The sequence below is a fragment of the Aythya marila genome (assembly GCF_965140915.1).
Source record: "Aythya marila genome assembly, chromosome: 15".
Classification (NCBI taxonomy): Eukaryota; Metazoa; Chordata; class Aves; order Anseriformes; family Anatidae; genus Aythya; species Aythya marila.
Genome location: NC_139056.1, coordinates 1,167,583 through 1,182,116, shown reverse-complemented (window position 1 = coordinate 1,182,116; position 14,534 = coordinate 1,167,583). Strand labels below are relative to the sequence as shown.

Here is a 14,534-nt window from a genome sequence, read left to right as displayed (position 1 = left end):
TGCAGCTGTGGGCTGCTTGTGACAACAGAACAGCCCAGCCTACTGGCAAAATGAAATTACTTTCTCAGAATTATGATGGAGGCAGAAGACTCCAAACTGACTGATGGGTCATCTGGCAATGAAGGAGATCCCCAGCAGAGCTCACTCAAAGCACAATGTTAAGGTATACATAATTATATAGTTGAAAGGTGTACGTCTCCTTGCTGACTTTCCTAATTAGGTCTGAAAAACCTACTTCGTTCAGGTTACTTAAAGATGGACGTGCATCGTCCTACTAGGAGAATACATTACCTTCAGCCAATCCAATACACCATACCACTACAACTTGTAGACTCAATCCTGAGGAGTAGGTAAATCAATGTAGTTCCACAAAAAACATTAAAGCATGAAGATGGTCTTTATTCTCTCACCCTTTGCAATGGGATCCCACCTTATGCAATAGGATCTGGAAGAAAGCAGGGAGAATGTACATATATACAAAAACAAACAAACAAACAAAAAACAGCTTTCTCAAAGCAGCACATGCCTAAATATGAAGCAAAGGATGACTTTCAAGAAAAGTCATTTCAGATCTGTAGAGAAAATATTACTATGTTTTAATAAATTCCCATCTACATCCCTCCAATATGCTTCTTGGTGCATTACAGTCAGAAGTGACAGAAATCAGACCCAAAAAAGGGGACAACCACAGCCTAGTACTTTCGCTTTGAATTTTCCCCATCCAAACACAGGTTAATCTTGCTAAACACTCTCCATCTGGTAAACATACAAGCAAATGCAAGTGTTTCACTGCTGCCCATGCACCGGAGGTTTAGGACCAGTTCAGGACCTCAGATGCCTTGTTGGATTTCCTAAGTCAGTTTTATTTCAGTCTCTGTGGGTGCTGAACAGATCGGGAGAGTAGGAACGCCTCAGGAAAAGAGAAAAAAAAAGGAAAGAAAATAGTTTTTCTGTTGGTTGTTCAGATTTTATATTGCTTTTATTCTACACACTTTCATTTCATTGCTCTCTGCAACTTTCCACCTCCTAACCAATCTTATTTCCAGTTATGCTTTCACACAAAACTTGCGAGTCTCAACCTTTCCCTGACCTAATATATCAAGTCTTACAATAGAGGAAGATGCAGACAGATTCCTCCTAGCATGGCTTCATTGAGTGTAAATACTTTAAAAATAAATTGCTAGCTGCTGTGCATTCATACAGAAGCATACAGCCTTTTCCTTAAGTCTCTGGGGAGACACTCAGCTTTACCATGAGACCCCCAGGGAGGTCTCTGCCTTGAGAAGTGGGGGGGTCTCGGTCAGAGGTGGGACGTGCAGCACAGATGGAGCTCTGCGATAACAGAATTAAACCACGTCCATTTCTTTTCAATTGTGCAGCTAGTTTACACACCTCAGTTGCAAACACAGGGTTGGTTTTTCTCCTAAGAACAGTAAGTGAAAATCAAATATAAATAGCCAATGATGCCACTACAGTTCTACTTATTCCAGTAAAGTGCAGAAGAAAATATCTCAAGGATTTAAACGAACAATGTGGTGACAGATGGCATGGAGACAATCCAGGCTGGGTTCCCTCAGTAAAATCCACACAACTTCACAGCTCCAGGAACAAGGGGAGGCAGAAGGGGGGCGGGGGCTGGAGAAAAAAACACATGCAAAGCTGGCCTAGATGACCACAGATTTCTAACAAACTGTTGTGGACAGCAAAGATTCTTTGCTCAACTGCAAAAAGCTGTTCGTATCAGCACAGATGTCAGTAGGTCTATCAAGGATATCTTCAAGGAAGTCCAATATAATTAATACAAAAATCTTAAAGAAATTATTCACATTAAACTGTTAGTTTAAATACGTGACAAATCTAAAATGCTATTAAACTGTTCATTCAAGTAATCTAATCAAGCTCTCAAAAATAATTAATAGAAAAGACACAAAATGGCTTTAACATGATACCAATACCCTTCCCTTCACTGCATAGTTTTATTAGGATGAATATTTTCAGGCATGTTCTCTGGATATATTCTGATTACCAGAAGTGTCTTATGTGCTTTAGAATCGCTCCATTATTATTTTGTAGCTTAAAAGAAACCATCTTCGGTTTTATGTTTGAGAATGCCCTTGAAAAAAATAAATAAAATAAAATAAGATGCCACCAAGAATGCCTGCAAGCAGAAAATTATGCTGAAGGTCTGGTGTCCTACTTTTACAGCTTGGGAGTCTGCCGTGTTGTAATTTCCTATATGCAGGCAATAGTTTGGATAGCATGGATGATCTACAACATTGACTTACTAACATTTTTAAGACGTTACTGCGCAAAACATACTGAGGCACTTATGGATTTCTATTTCCAAGAACAGACAGTTGGAGGAGAAAGAAAATAGTACCTTTGAGATGAAAATATATTACTCTTACTGCAAATGACTACAACTACATCTCAATGAAACCAACATGTCACTCTCCTCAATAAGAGCTGTTTATAGGATCCCATCCTGCATCCTGGGCTCAGCTGCAGTAGCGTAAACTCCAACAAGCCCAAAATAGGAAATTTGCCCATGCCTGAGCTGCTTCAAAAGCCAGGTAAACTTTAGGATGTGGTATTATGCAAAAGATGTCTACTTTTCTACAATTTGATTATTAGTGACAGAAATTCCTAATCTCTTCAAACCTATCTTCCTTCTACTTGGACTAATTACACCAAATTTGTCTCCATCTCCAAGAGGAACAGTTCAAGTTTACTCCCACAGTATTTCAGGAAATCAGCCTCACTTTATTTCATCAAATTAAGAAGGGGACTTTTGTGAGGACCAGAACAAGGAAAATACAATTGTCTCAGAAACAGGTAGGGAAATCCCATAAAACTTAGTAAAGAGCAGGAGAGAAAGAGAGCAAGAAAGAAAGGCACATACCATGAATACATGTATAACACTCCTCCAAGCTCTGAGACAGAGCTCAATGCAGAGAACACCACGGCTCTCGCTACTGAACTTCACTTTCTTGTAGCAATGACAGCCCACGAATAGCAATGTACAGCAGCAGGCTGCATGGTAACCACCCTGTGCTCCCAGAGCGATTCCAGATACAGAAAAGCACAAGAAATTGTATCCACTCTGTATGCCTCAGGAAGACAGATTTCAAGCATGTTTTAACCATTTTATTACAATGGTCCTGGTGCCTGTGCATAAAAGGTGCACTCACAGATTACGAGCCCAGTTCTAAAAATCTTTACTGATGTGCAAGACAACTCTTTTTAAAATACATACTGATTTTTTATGGTTATGGTCAAGTAAACACAGATTCACAAGAGATCGGTGCTTCATTTTTGTTGCAGTTCAAAATACAAATGAGAATTTCTGAAAGTTATGTTTCTCATGGCAGCATTAGTACAGGACAAAAGAAGGAAAATCCAATTCCCCTGCACCTTTACAGGAGGCAGAAGCTGGAACTATTACTTGCATGCAGTGGAGCAGCGCAAGGTACCTAGACATGAAACGCCAATTGATATAGGTATTTTTGCACTAAAACGTTTAACTACGGTTTAATCTTCCAATCTTCAGCAATACTAACCAAATCCAAAATTATTAACATGCTCAGGAGCACAGTGCCATATTCATGCTAATACAATTATCAGTAAGGGAAGAATGAGATGTTACAAAACTTAAATTTATTTTTTTTCTGTAAAAATATGGGACTACTTTTACAATGAGTTAGAAAAACATCTATGTAACTCACATGGAAGGCATACAAATCAGTAAGCACATGCCATGAATTACGATATCTAAAGTGATTCTACAATAAAAAAGAAACCCTACATCCCCCTGCTTCCTTGCCACAATTTTTAAAGCATAAGAATCGAAGCACTCATATGCACAGTACTAACGTGACATGTAGCTTTTGAACTTTCTTTTTTTTAAAATAATGGCCACTGCCTTATGAGGATATGTGAAAAAAAAATAAACTTTGTAAGGCGTGTAGAAACAACTTAAGAGCAGTGAACAAAGTTATAGGTGAAACAGGGAACAAACTGCCAGCACCAGAGCCAGGAGTCTGGGTGTGCTCTACTCCCAGCAGCAAGGCTGTGGTTAGATCCTGGTTTGCACAAGTGCCATGTAGTCTTTGGATCTCAGGAACGAAAGGAAAGCAGCCCCAGGTTGTTTCTACAGCAAGCTAGAAACAACAGGTAACGCAGAAGTCTGAAACTACTTCATCAGAACACCTGAAAAATATCCTCTGAAAGAACAAAGCAAGGCTTTAAAAGTTCATTTTCCCTCAGTATTTATTCACAGCAGGTGCCTAGATAAATACCCTGCAGCAGTCCAGGAGGCAAGAGCCTGCAGAGGGGTGGAACAGGAACCAGCAGTGGGATGGAACAGGAGCCAGCAGTGCGCCCTTTTGGTGACAAAACGAGCCCAGCCAGCTGCTCAGGAACGGGGATTATCCCCTCTGGGGGACTCAAGAGGCCACTGCTGGAGTACCGTGCCCAGTTCTGGGATCCCCCCGTACAAGACACCAACACCTCTGAGTGAGTCCAAAGAACTGGAGCACATGAGGTTGTAAGGAAAGGCAGAAGGCACTGGTTTGTACCCGGGGATGGGACAGGTACAGACAGGTGTAATCACAGCCTAAACTAAACAGAGTTCAGCTTGGAGATTCACCACAAAAAAAAAAAAAAAAAGGAGGTTGTGGTCATGGTGCAGAGTTGTATCCTAATGAGATATAACAAAAATATTTGCATGGTGAGAGAGCTGAAATGCTGGAACAGATTGCCTAGAAAGGCTGCTGTGTTGATACTCACTACTTGACTGGAGGGGGCCCTAACCAGTCCGACCCCAGGCACTGAGCTAGGGTTGGCTTGGACACTTCCAGAGATCCTTCTAACCTCAGCTATTCTGTGGTTCTGGCCTCACTGCTATGGAAGGAGATGAGGAGGGATACAAAAAGGAAAGCTGAAGGTGGTGATAGACACAGAATGGATTTTGTACTAGGCAATTAATGAAAGTGTTAATTGCCAATGTTAATTTATCAGCACAGAGAATAACAAAGAAAGATAATTTATTCATGCATAGCACTTTTGGAAAAAGACTTGTTTTGTTTAACATTCCTAGAGCTCTCTCAAGAAGCTTCACTTTGCAATAGCTCTAATGGAGAATTACCCTCACCTTTCATGCTGCCCAGCTATGCATTATGACTCACAGTACTTTCACAGCACTAAAATGCCTCAAGTTTCTATGTCTTTCAGAAAGGTTTCTAATGAGAAATTAGACTCAATTTTGCAGCATGCAAAAGATGCTCAGTACTCCTGGATGTGTTTATGATACATAAGGGCCTCTTCCCACTTCTGAATGAAACCAATTTTTCATTATTGTCGCAGAACTAACCATGATGTTCTGTTTTAGAAAGGTATCATGATTACAATCATTATAATGATGGCATGTGGTGAAACAAACGTAACTAAGTTTAAAACCAAATGCTGAAGTCAGGAAACAGTTCCTAAGCAGTGTTTGGTTTGAGATCTCTCAAATTTCAACAGACACAAGATGAATAAACAGCCAGTCTGTTTGCAGCATCCTCCAAGGGCTGCTGATGCACAGCAGGTTGGCACAGGCGCCCCAGACACAATTCTCATCTTGTTTCAGCCGACTGTCTCACATCTGAGCATGCCTGGAGCCCATAGCAGAACAGGGGCCCAAAGCCAAGGAGCACCTCGCTGGCAGAGGAGTCGGTGCCAGCAGCAGGTGATGCAGCCGGTGGGAGGCAGAGCACATGGCACAGCCCAAAGGGCACCCCCAGCCAGTTCATGTAGGTACCCTGCATCCTTACCTGTCCCACTGCTTTATTGGTAGCGTTTTGACAGCAGATGTCAGGTCAAGGCAGGGTCAGAAGCCTTCACATTCCTGTCCTAATACTCATAGTCTATATGAAGCAATGTATTTCCAACATATTTGAGTGGTACAGCCAAACAGGAACCAAACCAAAGCCAAGTACTGGCTACTGAGAGGCAGGTTAAGCTACGCACCCTGCACAGATGAGGTTGGCACCGGGACTCAGTACTTCAGAAGCTGTACATCCTGCAATAATCACTGCATGCTCCATGTGTGTGCACAGCTCATGTTTATAAACCTAGAATAACCTGTTGTTTTTTAGGGATGGCTCTTTGTATGGCATTCACATTGCCGCAGTGTTTGTTAATACAGAAAGCGGTGAGCTTTTCTACCCAGAGTCATTCCAGTGAAGCACACAGCATTATAGACAATGACTTCTTGTTCACATCCCTCCAGCCCAGCTCACATTTAGGACAGTTAGGCATCATATAACTACCTGGCTCAGAGTTCAGTGAATCATTATGCTGCCTTTGTGTCAGCCACACTTGTAGACTACAAACAAGCAGACACAACACATGGACACTTATTTAGTTGTAAAAGACATCTAAAACACAGTATCAGCATGATTCCACAGAGAAGGAAAACAACTACTAGAGCCACACAATAAGGATGTAAATTAAACGGTCTTGTTAGAGTGCCACAGGTAGGAACTTCATCCACAAGCAGGAGTAGGACCAAGCACCTGTTTTTGCATATCCAGCGATCTCAATGTGAGAGACAAAAGAGAAGAGTTTGTAAATTGTTATCAACTTTATAATTTAAGCCAGCATCCATGTGTTTCAGCTGAAATCCTGACGCTGACTTGGCAGACAGATTTTACACTGGGAGTTTCATCTCCTCTGCCTTTATGACAGCACTGTGAATTCCACCTTTGACTCACAAGAATTCATTCCCAAATGAACAGTTAATTGAGTGACACATGCAAGTCTTATTACTGTAGTGTGCCAAGCCCAGTTACAAGATATAATGTGCATTGGAAAACCACATTTAAAAATTAAGGCAATTTTAGTTAAATGAAGAAACAATATCTTCAGCCAATTCAAGCCGCTAAAGTCATCTCTGTTAAATGTCTTAACACACAAGAGAATGATTTTGATTTCCTAAATGGAAATCTTAGAAGCTGAGTTTCAGCACGAAGATGTTTTATTATCATACTGTGATAACCTAAAATCAAAGTCAGTGTCATACTAACGACAATATTAGCATACATTGGGAACCCTGTTAACTTCCTGGGATAGGAAAAAATATGGTTTATTTTATGTTCTAGAGGCTTCTACATAAAAGTAAAAAAATCTTCATCAGTAACATCCTGCATTCAGCTACTGAGCATGAAGTTGATGCTGTACAAATTACTGCCTGAGTTTTATCACTCAACACTCACTAGTATCTTCAGTTTCAAGAGTTTTTATGCTGGAATAGGAAGTTGAGTGAAATGTATATCACATAAAATTCCTAAATATACCTAAAGCTAACTTTGGAAAGATGAGAAAATCTGTGTAGCAATTTAAAAGCTAAATGAAATAACAGTCTCTGTTACTTGGTCACTGAATTTACACTCAAGATAGTAGCATTGAATGGAAAGCTCTCTCCATACCAATCAAGCTGTCAAGCCCATTGTTATAGAATCTTTGCTATAATTCAGAATCTATTATTGTCGCCATTGCATAACAAATTCTAAAAGAAGGTAATTTAAAACACTAAGAGACACTGGATCCCTTTAATCCCAATGAAAACGTTTCCCAGAGATAAGAGTTTTCAAAAGTTTGGTACTGATTCCTCAACTGTAACTAATCATTGCATCTTCCCTGCTTCTTTTCCCCCAGGTTATGAAAAAACCTATCCGGATCACTTCATTTTTAGAAAGATTCAGAGAGGTCTTTAAGTGCTATTCAAAAACCATCTATAAGGTATAACAGTATTTAGTGAATAAGGAACCCTAAAGGGTACAAGTATTAGGAAATAAGTTACAATCAACATTGCGTGCAATGTGTGCAATATAAGCATATATAAGTGCAATATATGTGCAATGCAGGAAAATCAATAAACCATTTCTCACTCCCAAGCTTCCTCTTTTACACAGCACGTACTCCTCAGCATCGGCAGGAGCTCCTCGCAGACTTTCAGGCCAAGCAGCTGTCCACACCAGAATGCTTAGTCCTGCGAGCTGCTAAGCACCTACTGTTTCAGAAACAGCAGTGATCACTTTACAAAATCGAATCTGCAGTGCCAGATTCATCTTCTTCTTTTTTTTTTTTTTTAATTGTTACAGCGCAAAGGCAGATGAGCTGCATATGTGAGTCACTTCTGTCTGTCGTCCCACAGACTCACAGAGGGTTACATAAAGAAATGTTTCCCAACAAAACAGTTTGTCATTACCTCCAGACTTCTGACAATGCCATTGTGGATTTTCATGAGCTACAGTAGGAAATTAGAAGTATCCAGATAGTGAAAGTCTAATTCAATAAATACAATGAATATAAGTGGTATTAAATTAAATTAAATTAAGAGCACTTAAATTAAAGTGGTCTTGCAAACTTGAACCAGACCTTATATTCATATAGACCATAGTGGATCACAAAACTCCATCCTAATATAAATGTCCTATAACTTCTATTGCCCTTAAATACATTCAGGTCTATAGCTTGGTAGCTGTTATAAGCATGCCAGAACAGTATCTAATTATAATTTTGTAATAATCATTATAATTTATCCCCTAAATCATTGTATTGGCCTATTTTGTTGTTTACAGCCATACGTCATATTTGCTAATAAAATTTTTAAGGTGATAAGCATTCAGTTTAGTGAAGAGTAAAGTTTAATCAGACTGCCTTTACAGCAGAAGGAAAATTGAGTTTCAAGCATGAACCCCAAAATATTTCAGAGTATTTGATGAGTAGTCAATGAGTACACTGTTCTGTACATTTTTTTTTTTTCTTTCTTAAAGTACATATAATTACAGGCATCGTGTTTGAACTGCTTGTGGTGACTATTTGCAATAAAAATCAACGCGGTGAAGTACTTTAGACTAGCAAAAGGTTTTAATAATTTTCCTACCTTATCTGCCATTATCATGGAGGCCCCACCATGAATTCCAAGAATTGGAATAGAAGTCTGCGATGAAATAAAATCCAAAATCTGAGCTACCGCCTCCTGATCAGTATCATCTCCAAAAACCACTCCATGGATCTTGGTGCCGGACATCAAGTCGCAAACATGTGTTATGATGCTTTTAGGGTCAGTCTGGTTCACCAGAAGGGTCACTACATTGACATCAACAGTCAGGTCTGCAGACATTTCCCTGGTCCACAGACCTCTGATATCTCTCTCTGTGATATACTTTGTTCTTCCCAGAATCACTGCAATGTTCAGGATGGGATAACTCTTCTCTGCTCCATGAACAAGATCCAGAGGCGCCAGAAGAGCTTGGAGTACCAGGAGAGCACAGCCAATTTTCCTCATCTTTGCCAGCTTTGTCCCCTGTAAAACTGATCACATTGTATAAGAAAAATAGAGAGGAAAACTGTGTATCTTCAACAGAGGTTTTAAATAGAAAGATTCTGGACACAATGCAAACTTTAGCAGCTTTTTATAACTTGTTCTTCATCTTAGTTTCAATTCAAGCCTCTTACATTCCCTCAGAAAGTTGACTTGCCAATGATAGGTAGTGTTACAACTGGTCTCCCACATGCAAGGCAGAAAATGAAGCACAAGTTCAGAAGACAGACCCATTAAAATTCTTCCTGGATGGCTAACAAAATTAGAATGGCAGAAATCATTAAAAAAAGACATTGCCATCCTTCTTCTTAACCTTGCTCTCCTAAAATAGGTAAAAAATGGAAGTCTATTTTCCTTTGTTGCAAACGTCTATTTAAAACTTAGTCCCAGTCTAATAGGAAGAAGTGCTTTAGCTTATAATGATAGAAGTAAGCCAGGGTCTGCTGGAAACCCCAGTCCACATACTTCGTACATCTCGAGGCATCCCAGAAACATGCTGTTTTATTTCTGGAGCTCTGTCCTAGGCAGCTGCTGCTCATGCACAGTCTAACTGCGTTTCTGGAAGAGGTTCAGAAGCACGATATTCTGTCTTAATTCTTCTCCCTCCTCTGACACAGCATTCACTTGAGCATCTCAGAACTGCTGAAATCAGATACGAAGTTGCCACTGGTGCTGAAGGGGAGGGTGTTCCACGAACGAGCATTGCTGCATCGGTTTACTTCATCTCTTCACTGAATCCCTGTAGGGCTCTGAATACGGAGAGAGAGTATGACGGAGAGAGTCATACAGAAGTGCTCTGAACTAGCTGAAGGAGGGAGCGGCGGTCTAACTGCAGATATCCCTCTGCTGCTGCGCCCCGAAGGGTTTCCACCCCCGTAACTGCGAGCGGCAGGAGGGGACTCCCCGAGCCGCGTACAACCCGGCTCGCCGCAGAGCATCGCGCAGCCGCCACAAGGAGACTCTCGGGGCTGGCACCCCCAGATCCCCCCTCCCCATGTCTCCCCGAGCCCCCCCCAGCGCCCAGCCCCACGGACGGCACCGGGAGCGCCCCTGGCCTGTGCCCGCGCCCGCGCCCCCGCGCCCCGCCGGGCGCCCCTGGGCGGAGGCGCAGCGAGAAGATGGCGCCGCCTGGCGGCCGCGCGCCTCAGCACACGGAGCGGCAGCGGGGCGGGGGGCTCGGGAGCGGCCCCCAGTAGGGGGTCGAGGGCTGGGGGAGAAGACCCCGTGCCAGGCTGGGGGCTGGCGGGGCGCGGGGACCCGGACGCACTCCGGGAGCGACCAGAGGCAAAAGTTGCCCTGGGAACCCCCAGACTCCCTCCGGGAAGCCCCCAGGCCCCCTGAGAAACCCCCAGGCCCTCCCGGGAGCTTCCCCGTCAGGATCCGTCCAAGCACGGTCCGGGAAAGAGTGGGATCGGGTGCGGGCAGGATCCCTTCGCGATCCGGTGCCGCTCCCGCTCCATCAGCACCGACCCTGGGGGAGCCACGCGAGGAGGTCGCTCCAGCAAAAGCTCGACTCGCTTCGGATTTTCGCCGGTGGCCGCGAGGCCACTGCTGGTAGCGGCCCCGGCTGAGGCAAGGCGAGGGACGCCTGGGGGCTGCCCCTCACGGTCGGCCGGGAGCCCGCAGCAAGCCCCGCACCAGCGCCCGGTACACTCACCGCCGCCTCCGCTCCGCTCTCCTGCTCGTGCCGCTCATCCCAGCAGGTTCCTCCTCAAGCAGCCCGGTGGAAAACAGGGTCCCTGGTGCCCGGGCGGCCGCCCGCAACTCGTGCCCGCCGCAGGAACCGCGAGGCCGGCAGCTCCGCGCCGCCCGCATCGTCAAGTTTTAGCAGAGCCAGCGCAACTGAGATTCGCTCTTTACTTTTGGCCGCAAGCATTTAGGCATCTTCATGGCTTTCCTTTTTTCTTTTTCCTTTTTTTTTTTTTTTCAGTTCTTCTGCCTTTTTTAGCTCTATTTATTTATTTATTTATTTATTTTTCTGGCTGTTCAAAGGGCAGTTGCAATATTGCTGCGGCAGTTCCCCAGGACGGCACCTCTGAGCCCCGGCTCGTCTCAGTCTCTTGCGAGCGCCGGGGACGGGCAGCTGCGCCTCCTGAAGGCGCCACGGGAACCACCCGGCGGCCGATCCGATCCGCTCCGCTCCGCCGCCCCCAGCCCCGCCGCCCCCCTCGTCAGAGCAAGCTGAATCGCGGCCACTTTGAAGGCTCCCCCCCGCCGCCGCCACCTCCCCGTTCTGCTTCTGCCGGCACCAGCGAATGAGTCAGAGCCAGGCGGTCGGGGGAGGAGGTGTTGGATCTGGGGAGCAGCGACAGCACTGGGTTTGGGGCAGAAGAGTGGCGAACTTGAGCGCTCGTCCCAACTTAACAGCCCCAGAGAAAGGTTGGTGGCCCCGGGAAGCCCCCGAGTATTCTCCTTTCCCGTGACGCAGGGGCTGCCAACCAGAAATCCCTGCCATGGGCTGAGGGGAATGAGCGTGGAGCTGCAGTTTCCACACTGAAACCAACCCTAAAAGCTCCAAACTGCAGCCAAATACCACAAAAACACTCCAGAGAAGCTGGCTGCATTTGAGCATTCCTGCTGCTCCATGATAATTGGACACCCCCCTTCCCAAGGCACCGTGGCCCCGTTTCTCCAGCTCCCCCTCTCCTGGCACTGCCCAGGTGTCAGACCCACACAGATGTTTCACGGCCCTTGCCTGCACCGCACACCCTGCCTTCCTCCTCCCTCCCTCCGCTGCTTTCCCCTTCCCACCACCCTCCTCCAGCTGCCACAACGTACTTGGTTTTGTACGAATGAGTATGCCACACCACAGAGGTGATGTGTTTGTGCTCAGTCCTTTACAGCCACATGCACTCCTAAGCTAAACACTTGGGAGTAGGGCCACGCAGACCCACTCAGCAAGGCACATATGCAGAGGAAAAATTTGGGAACAATCAGGAAAAAGCCAAGTGGCCTTGCGCGCTGAAGTTTGCTTCTCACTGCATTAAGGCACACACCTCAGAGCTTAGTCCCTAAGACACTTAATGCACCAGTCTTACTGCTCTTGACAGTCTTGTCATAAAAGTCCCCAGGTCTATGCCTTTTTTTTTTTTTTTTTTAAAGATCTTGTCTCCTAGCTTTAGAGATGGCTTCCTTAGACATTGCATTAGTCCTTGAAGCAAAGCAATTAAGCAGCTGCAACTGTACCAGTTTTTAAAGTTTGATGTTTAAATGCATCCTTGCATTTCACCCTTAATGCACACTTCTCTCCTGTAAATATTACAGCAATGTTTGTCACACTTACTGGAGATGAGGCTGCATCCCCAGCCCGGTGTAAAGGTTATTTCAGTGTTATCATTCACCTGCAGATTTATTAAAGCAGCAGCAAAAACAGGGATTCAAGACCATAAGTATCCTGAATGCGAGTTAAATTCACAATGGGGAAACATAGCTCTAACGTTAGCATACCTTTAAAACACCAAAAAATGTCATGGTGTCTTTGGAAAACAATAAGCACATGTGTTGTGTACAATACATGCGGTGAATTTGGTGGTTTGAAAGACCAATAAAAGAAATAATCAAGATGGTGGGGCGGGTATTTCAGTTGTTTGTCTTTTTTATTATTATTATTATTTATTTTATTTTAAACTCTAATAGGGCTATATGACTTTCATGAATCAAAGTTTAGATATATTTTGGCATCATTTCAAATATTTTCCTTAATTATTTTTACAAAACCTTCAGAACCCAATAACTGAAGTACTGAATTTAAAAAAGCCCAAATTAATTTATGAATTAGAATTAAAGTAAAACATGATTAAAAGTTTGTTCAAACACAGAGACCAATCTTGGCAGTATATAGGCAGTCTTTCCAAAAGCCTCACTGAATTCAAGTAGATTACTGCCTACAGAGTTGAGTAAATGCTGCAAAATTAGACTGCTATTACAATATACATCCGTAGTCCATTTCTAGGCATTTTTGCACAGTTTAATTTAAGATTAAAGAGAGGAGCTGCAAACATGGTAAGACATCAACTTCACTCAGTAGAAACAAGAAAGCACAATTTGCATTTAAGTGTCTGTAATTCACCCTTGTAATTTACGTGTAAAAAAGAGAACAGACACTTTAAAAGCAATATAACAAACACTAACATCCCTGCACTTGGGAGATTAAGTTGCAAATTTAGTATTTTCATGGGGATTTATTCTGAAAGGCAGATGGATTGAAATATATGTTATTGCCTTCTCCCCACCAACAGCTGTATGCCCATCTAAAAGAAGCCACAACCTAACTTCTATAAGTTAGGACTCCTGCCCTTCTGAGAAGGATTTCCAGCTGGGGTTTCTCTGCCTTCTGCCCACTTCACAAACCCTTAAAAGTCAAGCTTTCCCCCACAGCAACATCAAATTACAAAAGGTTTCCCATTTTCACAAATTGCCTCTTTCAGAGTACTCTTGTCAATAGAAGGGAGCAGCTGAATTGTCAAGTACAAGAAATAACTCCAAAGGGGGCAGAAGAGGCAGTGGGGAGTCATGGTCTGGCACAAGGGCCGTTTTTGTCTCTTGCTGACTTCACCATTGTGTCTGTTACTTTTTCTCTATTTGCTTTACTTGACCATCTGTAAAATGCTTACCTCAGAGACAAACTAAAAGCCAAATTTTACCCCCAGATTCAGGCAAACATAATTTTCCTCTCACTTCTGGATAGAGGAGCATTACACAGAGTAATTATGGTCACGCTTTTAAAAAGGGAATTGTTCTCTTGTAATGACACTCAAATCAGGCAAGAAAAATACTTCAGCACATTGAGAATGGAATGGCGAAAATTGGATGTCAACAGAGTCAAATTTGTTTGCAGCACCAATTTAAGCTGTGATTCAAGATTTCTCAAAAACAAACTGCAGATCCACCCAGTAATTCTTGCTTCTTGGAAGCACCATTCTGAAAAACTCCATTAGTTTGGTGAAACAAAAAGGTAGGAAGAAATTACCTGTATCTGGCTAGGTTCAGAGAAAGACTATTACTTTGAATTTATTCTGCCTTTAAAATCATCTCTAGTTCCAGCAGTAACTCTTCTTGTATTTAGGGGATATTGCTGCAACCAGTAAGAAAAGTATTTACCTGTGTCTTATGTGCTACTAATATCTGAAGTCTCCCTACCCTGACAAAACTTCTACAGCAAGAA

At 43.3% G+C, this 14,534-nt stretch overlaps 1 protein-coding gene across 1 annotated transcript in view; it reads right to left on the bottom strand.

Annotated features, from left to right (window-relative positions):
• The window catches only part of GRIN2A (glutamate ionotropic receptor NMDA type subunit 2A), a gene marked incomplete at both ends in the record, with an annotated part of 191,867 nt that extends 182,533 nt beyond the window's left edge, over positions 1 to 9,334 (bottom strand). Inside the window, one exon of the mRNA XM_082772697.1 lies at positions 8,930 to 9,334. Within this exon, the coding sequence (XP_082628823.1) occupies positions 8,930 to 9,334 (405 nt within the window). The remainder of the gene's footprint in view (positions 1 to 8,929) is intronic.
• Between the last annotated feature and the right edge of the window lie 5,200 nt (positions 9,335 to 14,534).